The sequence below is a fragment of the Dromiciops gliroides genome, chromosome 3 (assembly GCF_019393635.1).
Source record: "Dromiciops gliroides isolate mDroGli1 chromosome 3, mDroGli1.pri, whole genome shotgun sequence".
Taxonomy (NCBI): domain Eukaryota; kingdom Metazoa; phylum Chordata; class Mammalia; order Microbiotheria; family Microbiotheriidae; genus Dromiciops; species Dromiciops gliroides.
This window is the reverse complement of record NC_057863.1, coordinates 566,612,628-566,632,569: the sequence shown is the minus strand read 5'-3', so window position 1 is coordinate 566,632,569 and position 19,942 is coordinate 566,612,628. Positions and strand designations below refer to the sequence as shown.

The 19,942-nt window shown below is 39.4% G+C and overlaps 1 protein-coding gene across 3 annotated transcripts in view; it reads left to right on the top strand.

Annotated features, from left to right (window-relative positions):
• Positions 1-2,069, top strand: part of ESD (esterase D) — a 34,434-nt gene extending 32,365 nt beyond the window's left edge. For all 3 annotated transcript variants that reach the window (XM_043996747.1, XM_043996745.1, XM_043996746.1), the window contains one exon: positions 1,586-2,069. In XM_043996747.1, the coding sequence (XP_043852682.1) occupies positions 1,586-1,666 (81 nt within the window). In that variant the 3' untranslated portion in view covers positions 1,667-2,069. The remainder of the gene's footprint in view (positions 1-1,585) is intronic.
• The last annotated feature ends 17,873 nt before the right edge of the window (positions 2,070-19,942 follow it).

Genomic DNA, 19,942 nt, shown 5'->3' with positions numbered 1-19,942 from the left:
GATCCTAATAAGGCAACACTCTATTCAGATTAATTTCCACGTATAGTCTGGGGAAAAGAAAAGATGGATTGCTTTGGAGTTACTTCCATGACTTTCATCTAGAAGAATTTCTTAGTTGCTGCTTCCCAGAAATTTATAGCTTGGTACAAGAGTCAGAAAATGTACTGACTCATCTTCTTTAGTTCCTAGGGATTAGTAACTGGACTCGAAGACCCAGGTGATATTTTTATTTGTTTGTTTTTTTTCCATATGGTTCAGTTTGTTGAGCTTACTCAGTGTCTGCTCTCCTACTTTTTCTGATCAGACTTCTGCTGTTGAATAGAAACTAGGATTAAGCTGAAAACCTGGAAAACCCTTCCTAAATTGCCCTTAACTTCATTTGACAATGAGGGATTAAGACCCCCAATAGTATCATAGGACCCCAGAAAGTCATTTCATTTCTAGCAGACCTTTAAGAAGTTCCTTGTTTGAGTCTGTAATTCAACATATTTCCTACAGAGCCTTATCTTCAGAGTAGATGGTGAAATTTCCTTAGGAAACTATTCTCAATAACCTTCCCCCCCTCCCATGACCATGTCTCCCAGTGCCATTTTTTTTCTCACATGTATCTTGATTGCTTTAGTTGAATAAAATAAAATCTCTTCTTGGCTTTTACATTTGTCTGCCAGTTCCATGATGATATATTTTGGCCACACTTGATATGTTAACTCCCTTAAATTAGATTTGTCTGATTTTTAAAAATAATTATATCATAAATTTCTATAAAAGCAATTAATATATTCAGATCTGATGTTATATCCAATATTCTACACCTGTGGACCCTCCTTACCCCCCCCCTCCACACACACACACACCACACCACCACTACCACCACTACTACCACCTCTTCAAAGGAGCAGAGAAGGTGTCTTCTTGTATCTCTTCTTTGGGACCAACCTCAGTTGTGTAAGTGAGTTGTAACTAATACCTATTTGCTTTGTATCTTTGTCTCAACATTATTCGAAAATTATGAGATTTTAGAACTGCCCCCAGAATTATAGAACTAAGATACCTTTGCTATCTAGGAAAAGATATTATTTGTGTGTCTATGTCTGTTTACTCCAGATTTTTGTTTTCTACATTCATATTCATAATTTGAGAGTCACTTCATTATTGATTGGTGTCTCCCTTTTCCAGCTTGAAATTCAGTTTCTTTCTTCTCCATGTTTATGAATCTCCACTAAATGATATCATGGTTCTTGGGAATGCCAGCAACATCTCTAAACCACACAGGATATGAAACTTCATTAATGGACTGATATCTTCTTCCCTTAGCATATTAATGAAATGGTGATATAAGCCAGTCTCTGTGGAATACTAACTTTTTTCTTCATTTTTAGTTTAAAATGTTACAAAGTAGTATATTGTGATTTAAATCTAATATGAAAACTTCAAAGTATGTATGTAGAAATCCTTTTATTTTTTATTATGAACTTCTTTCAAGCAAACAAACTGGATGGAATGAACCTGATTTTTTAGTCCTCAACATTACTTTGCCTATGTATTAGCTGTCTCAGTGATCATCTATTTATGTTCTCTTTTCCAGGGATATGATCATAACTACTACTTCATCGCAACTTTTGTTAATGATCACATCAGACATCATGCAAAATACTTGAATGCATAAAGCTTCATATACAAGTAATCTCACAATTATAAAAGTTACCACGTCTGCAGAACTTTTGAAAAGAGAACTCTATTCAAAAAATTACTGCCTGTGAACATTCACTTCTAATTTTTACCAAAGGCTGACCACCTTGTAAAAAATATGTAAAATCAAGCAATTTGATTCATTTTTGTTCCCCACAAGTACCATGATAGAAGACATGTTATAACCTAGGGGCAGTTTGAAATCCTTGTAAAATTAAGTTTAAAGGATCACAGAATATGTAAATGATCAAAGTCAATTCAGATGTACTTCTGGGGATTTAACAATTAGTTGTTGTTGGTCATTGGGTGCACCATTTCTTAGAGAACTAAATTATGGAATTGTATCTCAGTAATTGAATAAAAGAGACCTAATGCATCGATGTTGGCTGTGCTAAATGCTTTCTCTTAAGCTTTCTTTAAGGGTAAAAGAATTGTTAGCCATGGTGGTTAATGAAATGAGTGACTTATATCTCTCTTTGTAAGTTACATGGAACAGATGGACAAGGAACTCTTAACATGCTGAGCTAGCAAAAAAGACTAAGGAGCATTTGGAGAGGGAGGAGGCAAACCAGGACAAAGTAGTATCACTAAAAACCCAGAGAGGAAAGAGTAGAGGCCCTGAAGCCTGCTCTTCTGATTGGTCAGCTCCCTCCCTCGGCTTCCATTTCATAACGTGGGCATGTTTGAAAGCAGTAATAAAGGAACCAGTTGATAGGGGGAGGTTAAAGATTCAAGAGAGAGGGGATGATTAGTGATGCAGTCATCAAGGGAAAAAATGGGAGGGGATGGAATCAAGTGCATATGCAGAGGGATTGACCTTGGCAAGGCTACCTCATTGTGAAAGCTGGAGAAAACCACAGAGGGAGAAGATGTCAAGCTACATTAAGATGAAAAGAATCTGAGAAGAGGCAGCTCACATCAAATGGTCTCAGTTTTTTCAAGAACATAAGCAAGGTCCTCAGCTGAGGTGGGGAGAGAGGCGGAAGAAGGAGTATATCATTTTGAACAAGAAAGAGAAAGTGGAATGATAGCTTCTGTGAGGAGGGAAATAAGGAATCCATTAAAAATAAAAGGACTGCCTTGCTATAGAAAGGGTAATTCAATGGCTCAGTGAATAGAGAGCTGGACCAGGACTTAGGAAAACCTGAGTTCCTCCCTCAAACACTAGCTGTGTGATTCTGGGCAAGTCACTTATACTCTGCCTTGGTTTTCTTATCTGTAAAAATTACTCATTCTGTGACTTAGCTATTATCAGCAATATAATGATCCAAGACAATCCCAAAGGACTAATGATGCATATCCATCTCCAAAGAAAGAACTGATACTGACTTAGTACAGACTGAAGCATGCTATTTCTCACTTTCTTTCATTTTTTTTTCTTTTATTTGAGTCTTATACAAAATGACTAATATGGAAATGCTTTACATAATTGCACATGTATGCCCTATATCTGATTGCTTACTGCTTCAGGGAGGAGGAAGGGATAGAATTTGGAACTCGAAACTTTAAATAAATTTTTTTTCTGCCAGATGAAGTCAACTCTGAAACTCACAGTTCCTCAGCACATCATACCCTGGGACCTCTCTCTTCCTTTGATAAGAGTGAAGGTTGGACATTGGAGAGCACCTTCCGAATCTACCATTTAAAGAGGACACCCAGGGAATTCACTTTATCATTTCTCACTGGCTGATTTTTAGAAACTGATCATTCTGTAAGATGAAATCAACTCAACGCAGCTAGGTGACGCAATGGATGAAGCACCATCTCTGGATTCAGGAGGACCTGAGTTCAAATCCAGTCTCAGACACTTGACACTCACTAGCTATGTGACCTTGGGCAACATTGACTTGCAAAAAAAAAAAAGAAAGAAAGAAAGAAAGAAAGAAAGAAAGAAAGAAAGAAAGAAAGAAAGAAAGAAAGAAAGAAAGAAAGAAATCAACTTTGTAACTCATACTTGTCAGATTATTTCCCACCTGGCTACAGGACTTCATCAGCCTACCCCACCCCCATGTCAGCCCACCCTGCTTTTCCATTTCTTCTTATGTAGTGCTCTTTGGGGGCAGGGACTGTTATACTTTTCTCTATATCCCCGGCACTTAGCATAGTGCCTATAGCTCTATAGTGGGGGCTTAATAAATGTTTCCTGACACCATAAAATGGATATAACAGCTCCCACTTCACAAGACTGTGAAAATAAAATGAGATGATTGCAAAGCATTTTGCAAACCTTCGTGTTGTATAAATGTTAGTAGTAGTAGTTGTTATGGATTGCTACAACATAACATGAGTTTGTAATGTACCCAGCAAGGTTGTGGGGTTTCCTCCAGATTTTGTCAGTAGCTTATGAGTAAGAACAGAGGAGGCAGAGAGTGGAAGTAATCCAAGGCTGAAGTCTGGCAAAATAAGAGCAGTAAGAGAACAATGGATTCAAAAGCAGAGGACAAATAGAGAGTTGAAATGGCTATGTGTTTGAGATTGGAGAGGTAGCAGAGTGAAGTCAGCAGGGATACTGACCTGAGATAAGACTGAAGGATGGAAGGAGTGGAGGTACTGAGGAAGGCAAAGAATTGGTGTAAGAGGAGGGAAGCCTAGAGAGAGGTGGAATGATCGGAGGTGGTGGTCAGAGATGGGGAATGTCAGAGAGAAGTGGGACACTTAGAGGATAATGGCAAGATGTAGATAATGCCTGAGATATAGTAAAGGAATAGGTCATGATGGGACCTGGGGGGGGGGGGCTGAGGAAAGGGGAGGTCAGGGAATTTGAGGGAGTGCTTGCCCTCTAGTGTAAGAGAAAGAGTTAGGGAGAAGAGTATGAGACAGGTGCTGAACTCCATATCAAAAGAGAGAGAATGATCTAGGAAGATGGTATACAACAGCTACTTTAATTTTTATTGGGTGGAATTTGGGGGGGGCGGGGCAATGAGGGTTAAGTTACTTGCCCAGGGTCACATAGCTAGTAAGTGTTAAGTGTCTGAGGCCGGATTTGGACTCAAGTACTCCTAAATCCAGGGCCAGTGCTTTATCCACTGTGCCACCTAGCTGCCCCGGGTGGAAAATTTTAATTATGTGGACCTCAAAAGAGGAAAGGGTACAGAGTAAAGGAGGCAAAAGGAAAGTCTGGAAGTGACAATGGGGAGCAAGGAGTCTCTTCACTCCCCTTCCAGGAACAGTATGAACAGGATATGAAAGAAGGTACAGCCAGAGCTAGAAGGAGAGCAAGGGATCCAGTGTCATTGGAGGGGAGCCAGGTCTCTGTGAGGGAAAAGAAAGAAAAAAAGTATGAGGAAGAGGTCCAAACTGAAGGGCTTTGTTCACTCTGGAAAGGGAATCGTAGGGATCACAGTGAGAGGAGAGGGCAGGGTTGGATGGACACATGGATGGGGTTGAGTTGAGGGAGAATCAGAATGAAAGAATATAAGGAAGAAGCTGGAGAGTTTTCTCCTAAATGATTACAGATTAATTATTGCTAAGACAGAGAAATACCAGTCATAGGGATAATAGTGACTGGTAGAGAAGCCCAGTCTTTATGGGTTTCAGAGAGATTTGAGTCTCTTCTGGATCTGTCACTTACCTGGGTGGCTGATCAAGTGGGATAAGGTGTGATGAGGGATAGTTATGGTCAGGAAAGGGTGATGGACCTGGGTTCAACCCAGAGTGTGGCAGGAGGAAGGGCAGGAGGCATGGCATTAGGGGAGCAGTTGGCAGTGGTCCTTCAGACCAAGCAAGGGTGCTGAGCTGAGGTTCTCTGACCAGAGAGGTTCCTTTGCCTGGAGAACTTGACATCATCCAAGTTGTATCCCCTCCTTTATCTAGGAAGCTAAGAATGTGTCCCCATACTTTTCTCAGGCCACAAGATTGAATATTTCTGCTAATGCCTTTCACTGCTATTATTGGCGCTCATGGGGGAGGCGTAGGGATGCACAGGCTTCCCCTCTTCCCATTCATTCATTCTGCTCTTTGACTTCCTGTGCTTCTCAGGTTTGCACTCACCTGTCTTAGCATCTCTCCAAAGGAGGTGTGATGTCGTTCCACTGAAAAATCCCCTTATATAGGTCGAACACAAAAGTTGGTTCCAGTCCCCAATAGCCCAATCCAATCAATTTATCCCCTTTTGTTCACACAATCCTATTAATGGAGCAGTTAGCTGGTGGTAGATAAAACACTGGCCTTGGAATTAGGAAGACCTGAGTTCAAATCCAGCCTCAGAAATTTTCTAGTCCTATGATTTTGGGCAACTTACTTAACCTCTGTTTGACACTGGGGAAGGAAATAACAAACCACTCCAGTATCTTTGCCAAGAAAAAAAAAACAAAACAAAACATGGACAGAGAGCCACAGACTCACAAAGAGTCAGACATGACTACAAAGACTGAAAAACTATAATCCTATTAATGGGCATGCCCCAGTCTTTAAAAACAAGGTTGTTAATAAGGCATGTTCGAACTCTTGTGTAGGACGATTGCCCCTTAAGGAAAGCTCATCTCCTTATAAGTTTATAAAGTTGAGCAGCTTCTCTCTGCCTTTGTTATTGTTATATCTTCTGGGAGCAGTGACCTACCCTACTAAATCCTCAGGACTTGGATAATTAGTGACTAGTTAACCACAAGATTAAGCAACAAAAGAGTGCAAGGCAGAGAAATGGCCTGTCCCATCAGATAAGGCTTTAAAATCTATCCAGTCTGCAATCTGGAACCCCTTCAGTTGGAGTTGGGTATTCCCACTTAAGTACTGTCTTTTTTTTGTTTGTTTGTTATATATGTGCAGTCATGCAAAACATAAGTACTGCGTCTTTTGCCTTGATACAATCAATTATAAATAGGGTAAATCCACATATCTATAAAATAAATGCCATAATGAGCAGTGACTTGTTTCCTTATATCTCTAGCTAAACTAGAATATATGTGTATATATGCTATCATCTCCATCATTACTGTTATCACCTGGATTCTATGTATAAGGAAGGGAAGATGACCTGGGCAGGACTTTAGCTCACAGGAGCCCTGGGACAGAGAGGACTTTACTGAGTCTCAAGACTACATTCCCTCAGAAGGGATGTCTGTGACATTTTGCAATGATTAGCACTCACTAGCCTGCAGAAATTCCTTTGTACCTGCCATGAATGACTAATATAGCAAATGAGGCAACACAGGTAAAGTGCTTTGCAGTCCTTAAAGTGTTAGATGTATGTAAATTGTCATTATTATCATTAATCTCCACTCACTGTGATGGGTAGACTAAAAGGTTGATTGAGAATGAGAGTAAAACCCTTCAGGAGAAACATGTCTGAAGTGGGGTGGGAACGGAACACAGCCATGGGGTATAAGCATCACTAATGACAATAATATCTCACTTTTAGAATACTTTATAATTTTTGGGGGGGGAGGGTGAGGCAATTGGGGTTAAGTGACTTGCCCAGGGTCACACAGCTAGTAATCGTTGAGCGTCTAAGGCCGGAACTCGGGTCCTCCTGAATCCAGGGCCAGTGTTCTATCCACTACACCATCTAGCTGCCCCTAGAATACTTTAAGGTTGCAAAATGCTTTACCTTACAACACATTACTTCATTTGATCCTCACAACAACGAGTGAGGTAGGGGTTATTATCATTTTATAAATGAGGAAACAAACTCAGAGAGGGTTAAGTGATTTGCCAGAGTTCATGCAGATAGTACCCATGTGCCAAAAGTTTAGCTGTTTAATCCAATGCCTTTGATTTACCCTTTAATTTTTAATTTTTTTGTGGGGCAATGGAAGATAAATAGTATGCCTCCATCTTCATTCAGATTCAATAGTTCTTTTTCTGGATGTGAGGAACATTTTCCATCATAAGTCTTTTGAAATTGTCTTGGGTCATTATATTGCTGAGAAGACCTAAGTCTATCACTGTTGCTTTTACTATGTACAATGCTCTCCTGGTTCTGCTCACTTCACTCAGCATCAATCCACTTAAGTCTTTCCAGGTTTTTCTGAAATCTGACTGCTCATCATTTCTTATAGCATAATAGTATTCCATTATACTCATAAACCACAACTTGTTCAGCCATTCTCCAATTGATGGACATGCCCTCAATTTCCACTTCCATGCCAAGTGGTACCTTCTTTAAATGAAAGCAGTAGTGGTTGAAGAAAGCTAATTAGTCAAATATTGCAATATCACTTAAGGCACTTATAAATTACTTTGAGCAGCAGGTTGTCTGACCCTATATTAGTTTTTATAGTAACAACAGTTCTTAAATACTTCCATTGCATCCACTCTGGCTCACTCTCCTAACCCTACCTGGCTCACATTGGAGGTTGGGTCCCCAGAAGGCAGTTGACCATAGTTTCCCTCAGGATTCAAGGGGGTAGCACTGAGGTCTATGGCTTTTCTACTGCCATTCATGAGCCCCCATCTGGCATGCCTCCATAATATTAATTAGTCAATAGAGCTCTATTAGCTTCTAGAAAAAGGTATTGACTGAAGGTATAGCAAGAACAGTAGTTACAAAATTAAGGGATATAACTTCCCCTAACACACAGTATGTCCTCAGGAAAAATAGGCTTAAAATACAAAGGTAGTCACACACAAATAGAGAACATGTGGGATTTAGGAATATTCCTAAACTTTGGGCCTGGGGAGCCCTTTCCTCCCTTTGGGGAGTTCTCATGAACTTCCACTTCACTTCTATTGAGTTCTCTGTCAGTGTCTTCCTAGAGTCCATAGCCAGCATTAATCTTCATCATAAGAAGCTCTGACTTGGAAGATGCTAGTCTTTAGGTTTTGGTTTTTGTGTGTGTGTGTGTGTTTTGTGGGGCAATGAGGGTTAAGTGACTTGCCCAGGATCACACAGCTAATAAGTGTCAAGTGTCTGAGGCCAGATTTGAACTCAGGTCCTCCTAAATCCAGGGCCGGTGCTTTATCCACTGTGCCACCTAGCTGCCCCCAGATGCTAGTCTTCAGTGACTAGCTTTATACATCCATCTGCAGGTGCTTCCTCTGCCAGTGATCACTGCTGCTGACTCCAGTTGCCAGGGAGATCTCTGATAACTCTTCCAACCTTTTGACATTCAGAAGTTAATAACCTGGTCAGTTTGGCCTCTATTTTCTTATTAACCTAAGATCAAGAAAGAATAAAAACAAAAGAACTGAAGGCAACATGTTCACAGACACATGGTGGCCTCTAACTTCCCCTTCAACTCACCATAGTTTTCTTATTCACAGGCAGGAAGGAAAAGAACAAAAAGATATTTTGATTCTTTTGTATACAAACTCAATTTTGACTCCCGAGTCATTAGCTCATCTAGCTTGATAGCTAACCAAAAGACTTCACCATCACATAGGTTCACCAAACCTCCACAGGGGTTTGGATTAGAAACAAACTGAGAAATATCTGCACATGCTCTGTATAACCCACAAGGATATGCAAATCTGAGTATGCTCTAAGGACAGGGCTCTCATTGTTCAATCCCTGCATTACACTTTGAAATATTAATAATTTCATTGGTCTTTTAGCACTCTCTCCACTGATGCAAGTCCAAACTCCCTCCATGTCTTGGATTATGGTTTCATGAATTCTCCAGGAGCCAACCTCCTAATGGTGTCTCTCCAAACCTATCTAGGTTACTCCTTAGATATTGGTTCATCCATAACCATACCTGAACTTGAAGCCTTTCCGGGTTGGTAAGACCTCCCAGAGATTGTACTTCAGAGTCAAAGGACCTCCCAGAGCTATGTGTTGATGTAGTCATTCATGAACCCATGGCTCCTGCCATGATGGAGCATCAGGGTTAAGACTCTAGTAGAGGAGTGGTGGTGGTGGTGGTGGTGATGATGACGCTGCCGCCGCCTGACATTTGTAGAGCATTTTCCATTTTACATAGTGATTTCCATATATAGCTCATATGAACTCTAAACATCCTTATTTAAATTGCAGTTCTCACAAATGAATCTTGGGTCCTAGAGCAAGGCTACATATTCTCAAGGTTCTAGGAATATTCTTGAAGGGTTGGAGTGAAGATTCTTTAATGCCATTAACCAGAAGTGCCTGTTTTGATGTATTCTCCCCACTATTAATCACCAGTGATTATTAGCACTCCAGTTTCATTTGACCAATTAGCATCAACCAACTTTTTCAAGGAGATATTTACTATGAAAATAAAGTACAAACATATTCCCCCAACACCTTGGGGCACACCCTCTCCTATACCACTTCAGTCCTTGAGGAGAATAGGCTCAAATTTAAAACATTTTCTTCATCGCATTGGTACTACCAAGGTTCGTTTCCAAATGCAGCATTTGATAGCTGGATGAGTCCACATCTCTGTTCCTGCTGGCTGGATCAAGTAGCCCATTTGAACTTTGGTCCCCTCCATCTGGCTTCTGACAAATCTGGCGAACTCTTTAGCTCCCAGACTTCTGGTGGCTCACTTCCTGACCTTTTAAAGTTCACAAGGTTATAGCCGTTGCCAATACTCAGCAGGAAAGAATGAACACAACAGGGACAGAAGCAAGAGAAGGATCATGTTCTCTTAGCTTCATGCTGAGTCTGCGTGAGAGAGGACTTAAGGTCCCTCCCCAACCTGGAGGTACATTGAAGTTCATCTTCCTTCTCAAAGGGCAGCCAGGCTAGAAAAATCCAGTCTAAGAGACATGCTTTATCTGGTGGCTGTTAGTATCTTTTCAATGTTGTAGTTCTGGATTCACAGCCAATCAAAAACTCTTTGTAGTTAGTGGACCAGACACAGTCACAGAATGTCTGTGAAAATTCCAAAAGTCCAAATGAGGATTACATCAGCCATGCATACGAATGGCACGTTGGCCAATCTCCCCATTACACATATTTTACCTTATCTGATCCTTGCAGCACTCCTGTGAGAGATCTAGTACAGGGTTTTTATTCCCATTTGACAGATGAGAAAACTGAGAAATTCTCCCTTAGGAGTGCTCTCAACAATACCCAGCTACAATACCAGACCTTTTTCTCAGTCATACACACAACTGACCTTCCATAGTGCACTTTCAGCTCAGTGAAATGTCAGGCAGACTATTTCCAACTAACTGTCCCCTTTTCTTGCCTTTTTGATCCTCTGATCTTGTGGGGGTTTAATTAGGCTCCCAATTTCATCCTTAATGAAGTTGGTTACTCAGTACATCTAGGAAGTCTGTGCTTGATATAATTGATTCAGTGATGCTGACATGCCCGAGCAGGCTGTCACATTTGACTTTAAATACCTGAATGTTTAACCCAAGGAAAAGGGTTTTATTGTCAGAGGCTCTTATATAGCTCTAGATTTTAATATCTACTTATTCTAATAAAATTGCTAGCCAAGCTTTTGCATATACATAAATATGAACCTGGTAAATTGCCCTACACGAAGGTGATTGAAAGTTTGTGCAGAGATGCAGACAAGGCTGACTTTATGTTTCTAACATCTGCTCAACAAAGCTGACTTTCACATACTTATGTTAATGGAAGCCACAGACAAACAACAGTGGCTCATTTTACCTGAAAATGTTTCTTCTTTCCCGTGAAAATCTTATTTTTAAACTCAGGAAGGATCAACACAGATAGATTCAAATTTCCACTGCACTTTCAGGAAATTGCACAAAGTCAGGTAGCAGCCAACAAGAGGAGAAACTCAGGGCCTATATAATCCATTTTCTGGTGCTTGTGGAGACTTGACCACCAGAAGACATTAAAAATATGGCCATACGTTCTAGCACTGGCTGTCCCTTCTTTCATGCCCCAAGACACAGTGGGCCTAGACTAAGAGTCTGCATACCTATTGATTCCAACTGTTTCACAAGAGCAGAACCTACTTTATGTAGACAGTGCCAGTTTTCCTTTAAGGTGGCAGGATATTTGGGGATTTTGTTTGTTTTTGTTTTGTTTTTGCTACCTGAAGCACAAAAGGCTAAGTTTATGGAGACTTGGAGTCATATTCTAACTGCTTTGTGGCAACTCCTTTCTGGCCTAGTATGGACTGCTACTATGGTAAATAGTGGTAGTCTGGTTTCTAAATTTGTATCTTTTAAACTTTAGAAACTGTCTGGGACCCTCTTCTTTTTCTACACACTTCCACAATGACCTCATTAACTCCCATAGGTTTATGATATCTATACAGATGACTCCCAAATCTATATATTCAGTCCTAGTTTTCTGTATCACCACAATTTTCCAATTGAAATGCTGTTGTCATTGTTCAGTCATTTTTCAGTTGTGTTTGATTCTTTGTGACCCCATTTGGGGTTTTCACAGCAAAGATATCGGAGTGATCTGCCACTTCTTTCTCCAGCTCATTTCTCAGATGAGGAAATTGAGGCAAACAGGGTTTAGTGACTTGCTCAGGGTCACACAGCTTGTCAATGTCTGAGGTCAGATTTGAACTCAAGAAGATGAGTTTTCCTGACTTCTCAGGCATGGTACTCCATCCACTATGCCACCTAACTGAATATCCTGTAGGTATCTAAACTCGAGATTTTTAAAACAGAACTCATTATCTTTATCTTCACATTCACCCTTTCCTCAAATTTCTCATTTCTGTCAAAAACTCATAATATTTTGACTTGTCATGCCAGAAAATGTATGACCCATTCCACACACATGGTCCAACACCTTTACCCTGGGAGGCAGGAGGTCTGTTTCAGTATGACCCTTTATTGGTCATTTTTTAGAGGGGAAGTATGAGTTCGACTAGATGGCCAATGGTATCTCTTCCAACTCTGGGTCTGTGACTAATGAACCTAGGAGATTAGCTGCTGACACCCAAGTAGTACTACTTATCCTTGTTTTTATTCTTATCCAATCTATTCATGATCGATCTATTCAAATTTACCTGCATCCACTTACCTTTGATTGGCATATTTGTAAAAAAGGATCTAGCTTGCTTTCTCTCCCTATTACATCTAGATTATAACACTCAGTTCTCAGTAAGATATTCTAAAAAGAGGATTAATAAACTGGGAGTGTCCTGAAGAGGAGAACCAGGATGGTGAAGGGCCTTGAGTTCATGGCATATTAGGATTTAAGAAACTAGGAATGTTAAGTATGGAAAAGACAGTGGAGGATTGATAGTGGTCTTCAAGTATAGACCCCAAAGGAATTGTCATGTGAATGAGGATTAGATTTGTTCTGCTCAAACTGAGAGAACTAGGAGAAATTGGTAAAATTTGCCAAGAGGCAAATTGAGATACAGAAAAGCTTTTTTTTTTTTTTTTTTGGGTGAGGCAATTGGGGTTAAGTGACTTGCCCAGGTTCACACAGCTAGTAAGTGTCAAGTATTTGAGGTCAGATTTGAACTCAAGTCCTCCTGAATCCAGGGTCGGTACTCTATACACTGTGCCACCTAGCTGCCCCAGAGAAAAGCTTTTTAAAAAATTAGAACTCTAAAAACAAAAAGGAAAAGGATCTCTTTGAACAAAAATATTTATCGCAGCTTTTTGTGGTGACAAAAAATTGGAAACTGAGGGGATACCCATCAATTGGGGAATGGCTGAACAAGTTGTGATATATGATTGTGATAGAATACTATTGTACTATAAGAAATGATGAGCAGGCAGATTTAAAAAAAAAAAAACCCCAAACCCTGGACTTACATGAAATGATGCAAAGTGAAGTAGAACTAGGGGAACATTGTACATAGGAACAGCAATATTATATGATGATCAGCTGTGAAGAACTTAGCTATTCTCAGCAATATAATGATCCGAGACAATTCCAAAAGATTCATGATGAAAAATGCTATTCATCTCCAGAGAAAGAACTGATGGAGTCTGAATGCAGATCATACTTTTTCTTTGCTTTTAAAATTTTTCTTTTTTTGTGTATGTTTTCTTTCACAACATGACTAACATGGAAATGTTTTGTATGACTGCACATGTATGACCTATATCAAATTGCCTTCTCAAGGAGAGGGGCGGAGGGGCAGAATTTAAAGCTCGAAAATTTAAAAAGTGAATGTTAAGGGGCAGCTAGGTGGCAGTGGATAAAGCACTGCCCCTGGATTCAGGAGGACCTGAGTTCAAATCCAGTACTTGACACTTGATACTTGACACCTCATAGCTGGGTGACCCTGAGCAAGTCACTTAACCCTCATTGCCCTGCAAAACAAAACACACCAAAAAGTGAATGTTAAAAAATTGTTTTTACATGTAGTTGGGGGAAAATAAAATGTTAAATTAAAAAAAAAATAAGAGCTCTCCAGAAGAGGAATGGACTGCCTAAAGATATTCTAGGTTCTCTCTCTCTCTCTTTTTCTCTTTCTCTGGAGGTCCTAAAACAAACAAATGGATAACCACTTGACTAAGATGTTAATAGAAGGAATTCTTGCTCAGGCATAGATAAACTAGATGACCTCTGAGGCCCTGATATTCTGTGAAATTGAAACAATCCCTAATTTCACTGAAAATAGGTTTTCTATTTATTAGCCTGAATGATGATTGTCTGAGTTGCAGTGATGCATATAACCAAGACAGGAATCGAGGGATAGTAATGAGATAAAGGTGTACTTCTTAAACCTTTTTTGTTGGTTTCATTGGTGATTTGTGCACTATCATTAAATCCTCTAAGATATATAGGACCATTTTTGTTCCTTCAGTTCCAGAAACAGACTACTAAAGTAGCTTTTGACGATTTTCTTTACACCCTTTCCATTTGTTATGAATTCCCCCATCTCATCTCTGATTTCGGTAAGTTTGAGTTCAGTCTTTTATTTATTTATTTATTTATATTCATTTATTTATTTATTTTGGTGGGGCAATGAGGGTCAAATGACTTGCGCTGGGCACACAGCTAGTGTCAATTGTCTGAGGTCAAATTTGAACTTAGGTCCTCCTGAATCCAGGGCAGATGCTTTTATCCACTGTGTCACCTAGTTTTAAAAAATGAGATCAGACTGGTTTGGTTAATTGTCTTTGTTGGTCTCTCTTTAAAAAAATCACTCTTTTGGGGGCAGCTAGGTGGTGCAGTGGATAGAGCACCGGCCCTGGATTCAGGAGGACCCAAGTTCAAATCCAGCCTCAGACACTTAACAGTTGCTAGCTGTGTGACCCTGGGCAAGTCACTTAACCCCAATTGCCTCACAAAAAAACCAAAAACTCACTCTTGTAACTCAACAGGCTTTGTTTTGCATTTGGTTTCTCTATTGATTTTTAAATGTTCTACTTTATGCTAATTTCGGGTATTTAGTTTTGGGACTGTTGGGATTTTGTAGTTTTTAAAAACTCCATGCTCAATTTATCAACACTTTCATTGATGTAAGTGTTCATATAAAGCAATACAATCCCTGTTTACAAAATTGAGCACAAAACCTGAGTTCTAGTGATAGTATAGTATAAGGCAGGGAAAGACCTCAGAGGCCATCTAGTCCAACTTTCTCATTTTATTGATAAAGAAACTAAGGCCTATAGAGGTTAAGTGACTTGCCCAAGGTCATAAAGGTAGCAAGCCTCAGAGTGGGGATTTGAATCCAGATCCTGTCACTCAAAATTCAGTCCTCTTGCCACTAAAAATTCTTTCTTTTTTATTTTATGTGAGTGAATTAGGGTTAAGTGACTTGCCTAGGGTCACACAGCTAGTAAGTGTTAAGTGTCTGAGACCATATTTGAACTCAGGTCCTCCTGAATCCAGGGCCGGTGCTCTATCCACTGTGCCATCTAGCTGCCCTTCTTGCAGCCCCCATATAGTACTCTTAACAATCATAGAAGTGAAATGATTTCAGTAAGGTCACTTTGGAATTTTGTGGCAAGAGGGGCAGCTAGATGGCACAGTGGATAGAGCACCGGCCCTGGATTCAGGAGGACCTGAGTTCAAATCTGGTCTCAGACACGTAACACTTACTAGCTGTGTGACCCTGGGCAAGTCACTTAACCCTCATTGCCCTAAAAAAAATATATATATATATATATATATAAATGAATTTAAAAACGAAAAGAAGAGTACTGTACAACAGGGGATTGGAATAAGTCATCCCTAAGATCCTCTTCTACTTTTCTTGTGATTTTTATCAGATTGCTGGTAATAAACAAAATGGCTTGTACAAATGGCTGTTAAATGATAATGCTATTTACATTCTATATATTACCTTCAGGGTACTGTCTGTCAGTTGTGCACATTTTATTGCATGTAGTAAATGTAAATGTTCTTGAGGACACCTCTATGGCATTTAAAAAGGCATAGAACAAAATAAATGAGAGCCATTGGTATTATACAGCCAACTTCAAGGAAATACTGAAAATCAATATCAAAAGAAATATTTTAATTTTGAAAAAAACAAGATCTCTCAAAACAATGATTACAAAGTTTCATGTTGCCATATATACATGTAAAAAAATACTTCAGGATCCTGCATTCTTGCCCATTGAGATGCAGCAATCAATATTCCTATTCATATAATCAATCTTTGAAGGTTCCTTAAATTGTATATACTCTGTTCAAAATCTCTCTTCTTTACACCTTTTGTGCTATTTGACACAACAGGTATTTATTTGTGCAGCCCTGGGAAATATTAAAATACATTTTAATTTAGCGTTAAAGTGCACAGTACATTGTATAGGAAACAATATGCTCGCCACCAATTCAAATTCCTCTTCAGCAAATGCCTCTTCCTTTAGAACACAAGCTTCCGCTTTGGTTAAAGTTAGTGAACGTTCAATGCGCACTGTCCTCCCAGTTAATCGCCGCTGAGTTCCCCATTAGCTTCTTTGTCAGGTGCTGCTGCTGCCCACTGATGAACAGGATGATGACAAGCGCTCTTTGCAGTTTGGGGAATGTGCTTGGCATTCATTCACATATGTTCAAGACTTTGAAAGAATATCGGAATATTGGTCTCTGTAAATGCAGCATCAGAGTGAACACGCATAAACTGCCTTCAATAGGTTGTAGTGTGATTGAAACACAGCCGATTCTTTCAAACCATTGTCTGTCTCTTGTGTATTTCTTTTCCTGGCTGGTTCATTTCTAGTGCTCTCTATTCTCTCTCCTTCACGCTGCTGCTTTACAAACCTACACTTGCTTAGCTCCCTGGATCTTAGTTTCCTCATCTATTCCCTTCCAGTTCTCCATATCTGATTCTATGATCCTAAGCTTTCTTACTCTGTTATCTCTACCGGACACCCTTTGGACTACATGCAGCATCTTCATATGGCTGGCCTGAGGACTTGATTCATTTCTGGGGTTTCAAGACAAAGAGAAGAGATCTTGCCTTGAAACCCTAAAAATTCCCTTCCTCCCCCACCCCTGCCCCAGCCCCACCACCCACTAAAATAGAATAAAATAAACTTTTTACATCTCAGAAACTTTCCTTTTTAAAAAAAATTGGCAGTTGTAAAAAGTATCACTTTACTGAATCCAGGTGCGATGGACCTTAAATTAACTTTGACAACTCAGTAAATGTTTCTCCTTTTATGCTGGGCCCACTAAAGACATTTTTGGTTAAAGAGTAAACTTTTTATCTTTCCTTTCTTGTGCTGTTTTCTCAGTATCTGCCTCTAGTGCGGAACTCTTTTAAGTTATCCAGGTTACAGTGCAAAATTATATTTCAAGACTCATGATGCTAACTCCTATTCGTTGTGTTAAAAGTTTAATGTCTTGTGCATAGTAAAAATAAGTATCAATCCAAAAAAATAGTTGTTCACATTTTGTCTTCAAGTTTAATCTTTCCTTTTATCATCACAGCTATTTACAAATAAATTGTGGGTGCTCTCTTGATTTAAGTCAATTCATTAGCATGGGGGACAACAGGAGTGCTGGAATGTAAGAAATTGAATGGAATGCAGAAATATAAATTAGGCTGATGCTCCACAAACCAAAATATGAACAATGCCTCCCCAAGAAAACAGCTGTCATTGAAGCACCTATTTTTGTTGAATTTTTAAAAAAATCATATACACTAGAAAATATGATTAAGGTCTAGCACTACTGCACACCAAACAGGATAGAAAATAACTAAATATTTATAATATTAAAATAAAGTGTTTAACCACAAAAAAGCAGTAATAAAATACAGTTTCCTAATTTACATTTTGCATCCAAAGGATGAATAACAACTTACTAATAAATAATATTTATATAAATATTTGTATGTTCTAAATAGTTTTTAAAAGGCAATGGGTCTGAAGCAACATCCTGAAAAAATTTGATGGTGAAAACCCTAACTCCCTCCCCCCAAATGTATGAGTTTGGTACTAATAAAATGAATGTGTTTGGCTGCAAAAACAGCTGTCCTCGGTGCTTTGGTAAAGGCAGCGGGTGAATATGGAAGGGAGGAAGAAAGCTCCACACATTGGAAGTGCTCGTTTCTTAATGGTCACTAGTTCTTGGCCTCATGGCTTCAAGTCTCTAGGCTGGCTTTCAGATGTAAAAGGAAGGATTTCTCTCTCCCAGTGGAAGTATTTTCAATGCGCTTCTGGATTCAGAATTTGGAGGAGTGCTGTTGGAAGGGAGTAACAGAATTCAGGAGCAGAGTTCTTGACCTCTGGTGAAGTTGGGTTGATTTAAAGGAGAGATGGTGGTTTCATGTGAACAAAGCCTTTGTTACAGTGACATCTAGTAGTGCTTGAACTGTAATGCTCACTTTGACCAAGCCTTTTTCCTCAAGGATGTGATGTGGTAGACAAAGTTTTTCCTAAAAAATAAAATAAAATAAATTATTTGGTGATCAGATTCTGCTAATGATGTCTTACTGAATATAAAAATTAAAACCACTATTGAAAAGGTTAGGAATAATCATATTTACATAACCCCAGTGTAGAAATAATGCCCCTTCCTTACATCTCCCAAATCATTTGTTCATTTTCCCAAAAGACTGTTCTCAATTTTGATGGCAGTTCTGCAGGGGTTCTTAATTGGATGTCTGAAAGCTTAGAAAATGTTTATTTGAAAAGGCTGAATTGGACATGATCTGCCTGAGGCTACAAATATTGAGAAGGTTACTTACTTTCCCAGAGAAAAGTTTTGCAAACAGCCACTTATCCAGTCCAAGTGACCCATGTAATCTGGCCAAGGAGAATGGTATGCTGATTTAATTTCCAGCACTGACTGTGACCTCCTGAGAGCAGGCAGAGATCTTTGTGAAAACTTGGGTGATCTAGTCATTTTGACTTCCTTACTTGTGAGACTATTTGTAAACAGAATTCTAACTCTAGTCTTCAAAACCTCCTTTGTTTTTTCCCCTAAGAGATTTCCACTCATCTTCCAAGGCCACAAAAGGCTTGCTGGTTTCCTTATATGGAATTTTGAATTTCCTTAGAAGTGCAAAGAGTTGTATAGGACCTCAGAGGTCATCTGGCTCGATTCCATAGCTGAAACACAAACCCTCTTTACAACCTGACCGTCAAATAGTCATCTAACTAACTTCCCCCTACGGTGACAATTAGTGGGGGGCTTACTTATGCTTAGTTTTCTCATCTATAAAATATGGAGTTGGATTAGATGAGCTGGGAGGTCTCTTTCAGCTCTAAAACATAGACCTATAGCTCTGACTTCATAAGGCAGCCCACTCTAATATTAGACAAATCGAATTCTTAGAAATTCATTCTTTGTTTTGAATTTGCCAAAGTCCATTTCAAAATATGAAAGAAATGAGCAGAATGCTCTAGATGTGGGCTGACTGACTAGGTTGTACTGTGGGGGCCCTGACCTCCTGTGTTCTGGACACTATTTAAAAGCAGTATATAGTGTTTAGATGTGGTTTAAGGTCATAGAGATAAAATTTAGAATTAGAAGGTACCTCCCAGATTGAAGGTAGCATGACAGAGAGGAAAGAACACTGAATCTGGAATAAGAGGACTTTGTTTTTGATCTTGCCCATGTGTCTTACCTGTGTTCTTGGAGGCAAGTCAATTTCCTCATCTACTGTCCAAAATGAAGGTCCCTTCTAGCTATATTAAGATTCCTCAATCTGTGTCCAAATCCTTCATTTAATAGATGAAGAACTGAGGCCCAGAAAGGTGACTTCCTCATGGTCCTGATGGTAGTAACAGAGTCAGAATCTGAACCCAGATCCTCTTGATTCCAAATCTAGTACTCCTTCCACACCTCTCTACTGGCTGGTGATTAGATAAGGAGCAAAATGGGAACTAATCTAACTATAGTAGACTCTAGATCAATGTTGACATGTTTTTTGTTTTTGTTTGTTTGTTTTTGTTTTTGTGGGGCAATGAGGATTCAATGACTTGCCCAGGGTCACACAGCTAATAAGTATCAAGTGTCTGAGGCCAGATTTGAACTCAGGTCCTCCTGAATCCAGGGCCAGTGCTTTATCCACTTCGCCACCTA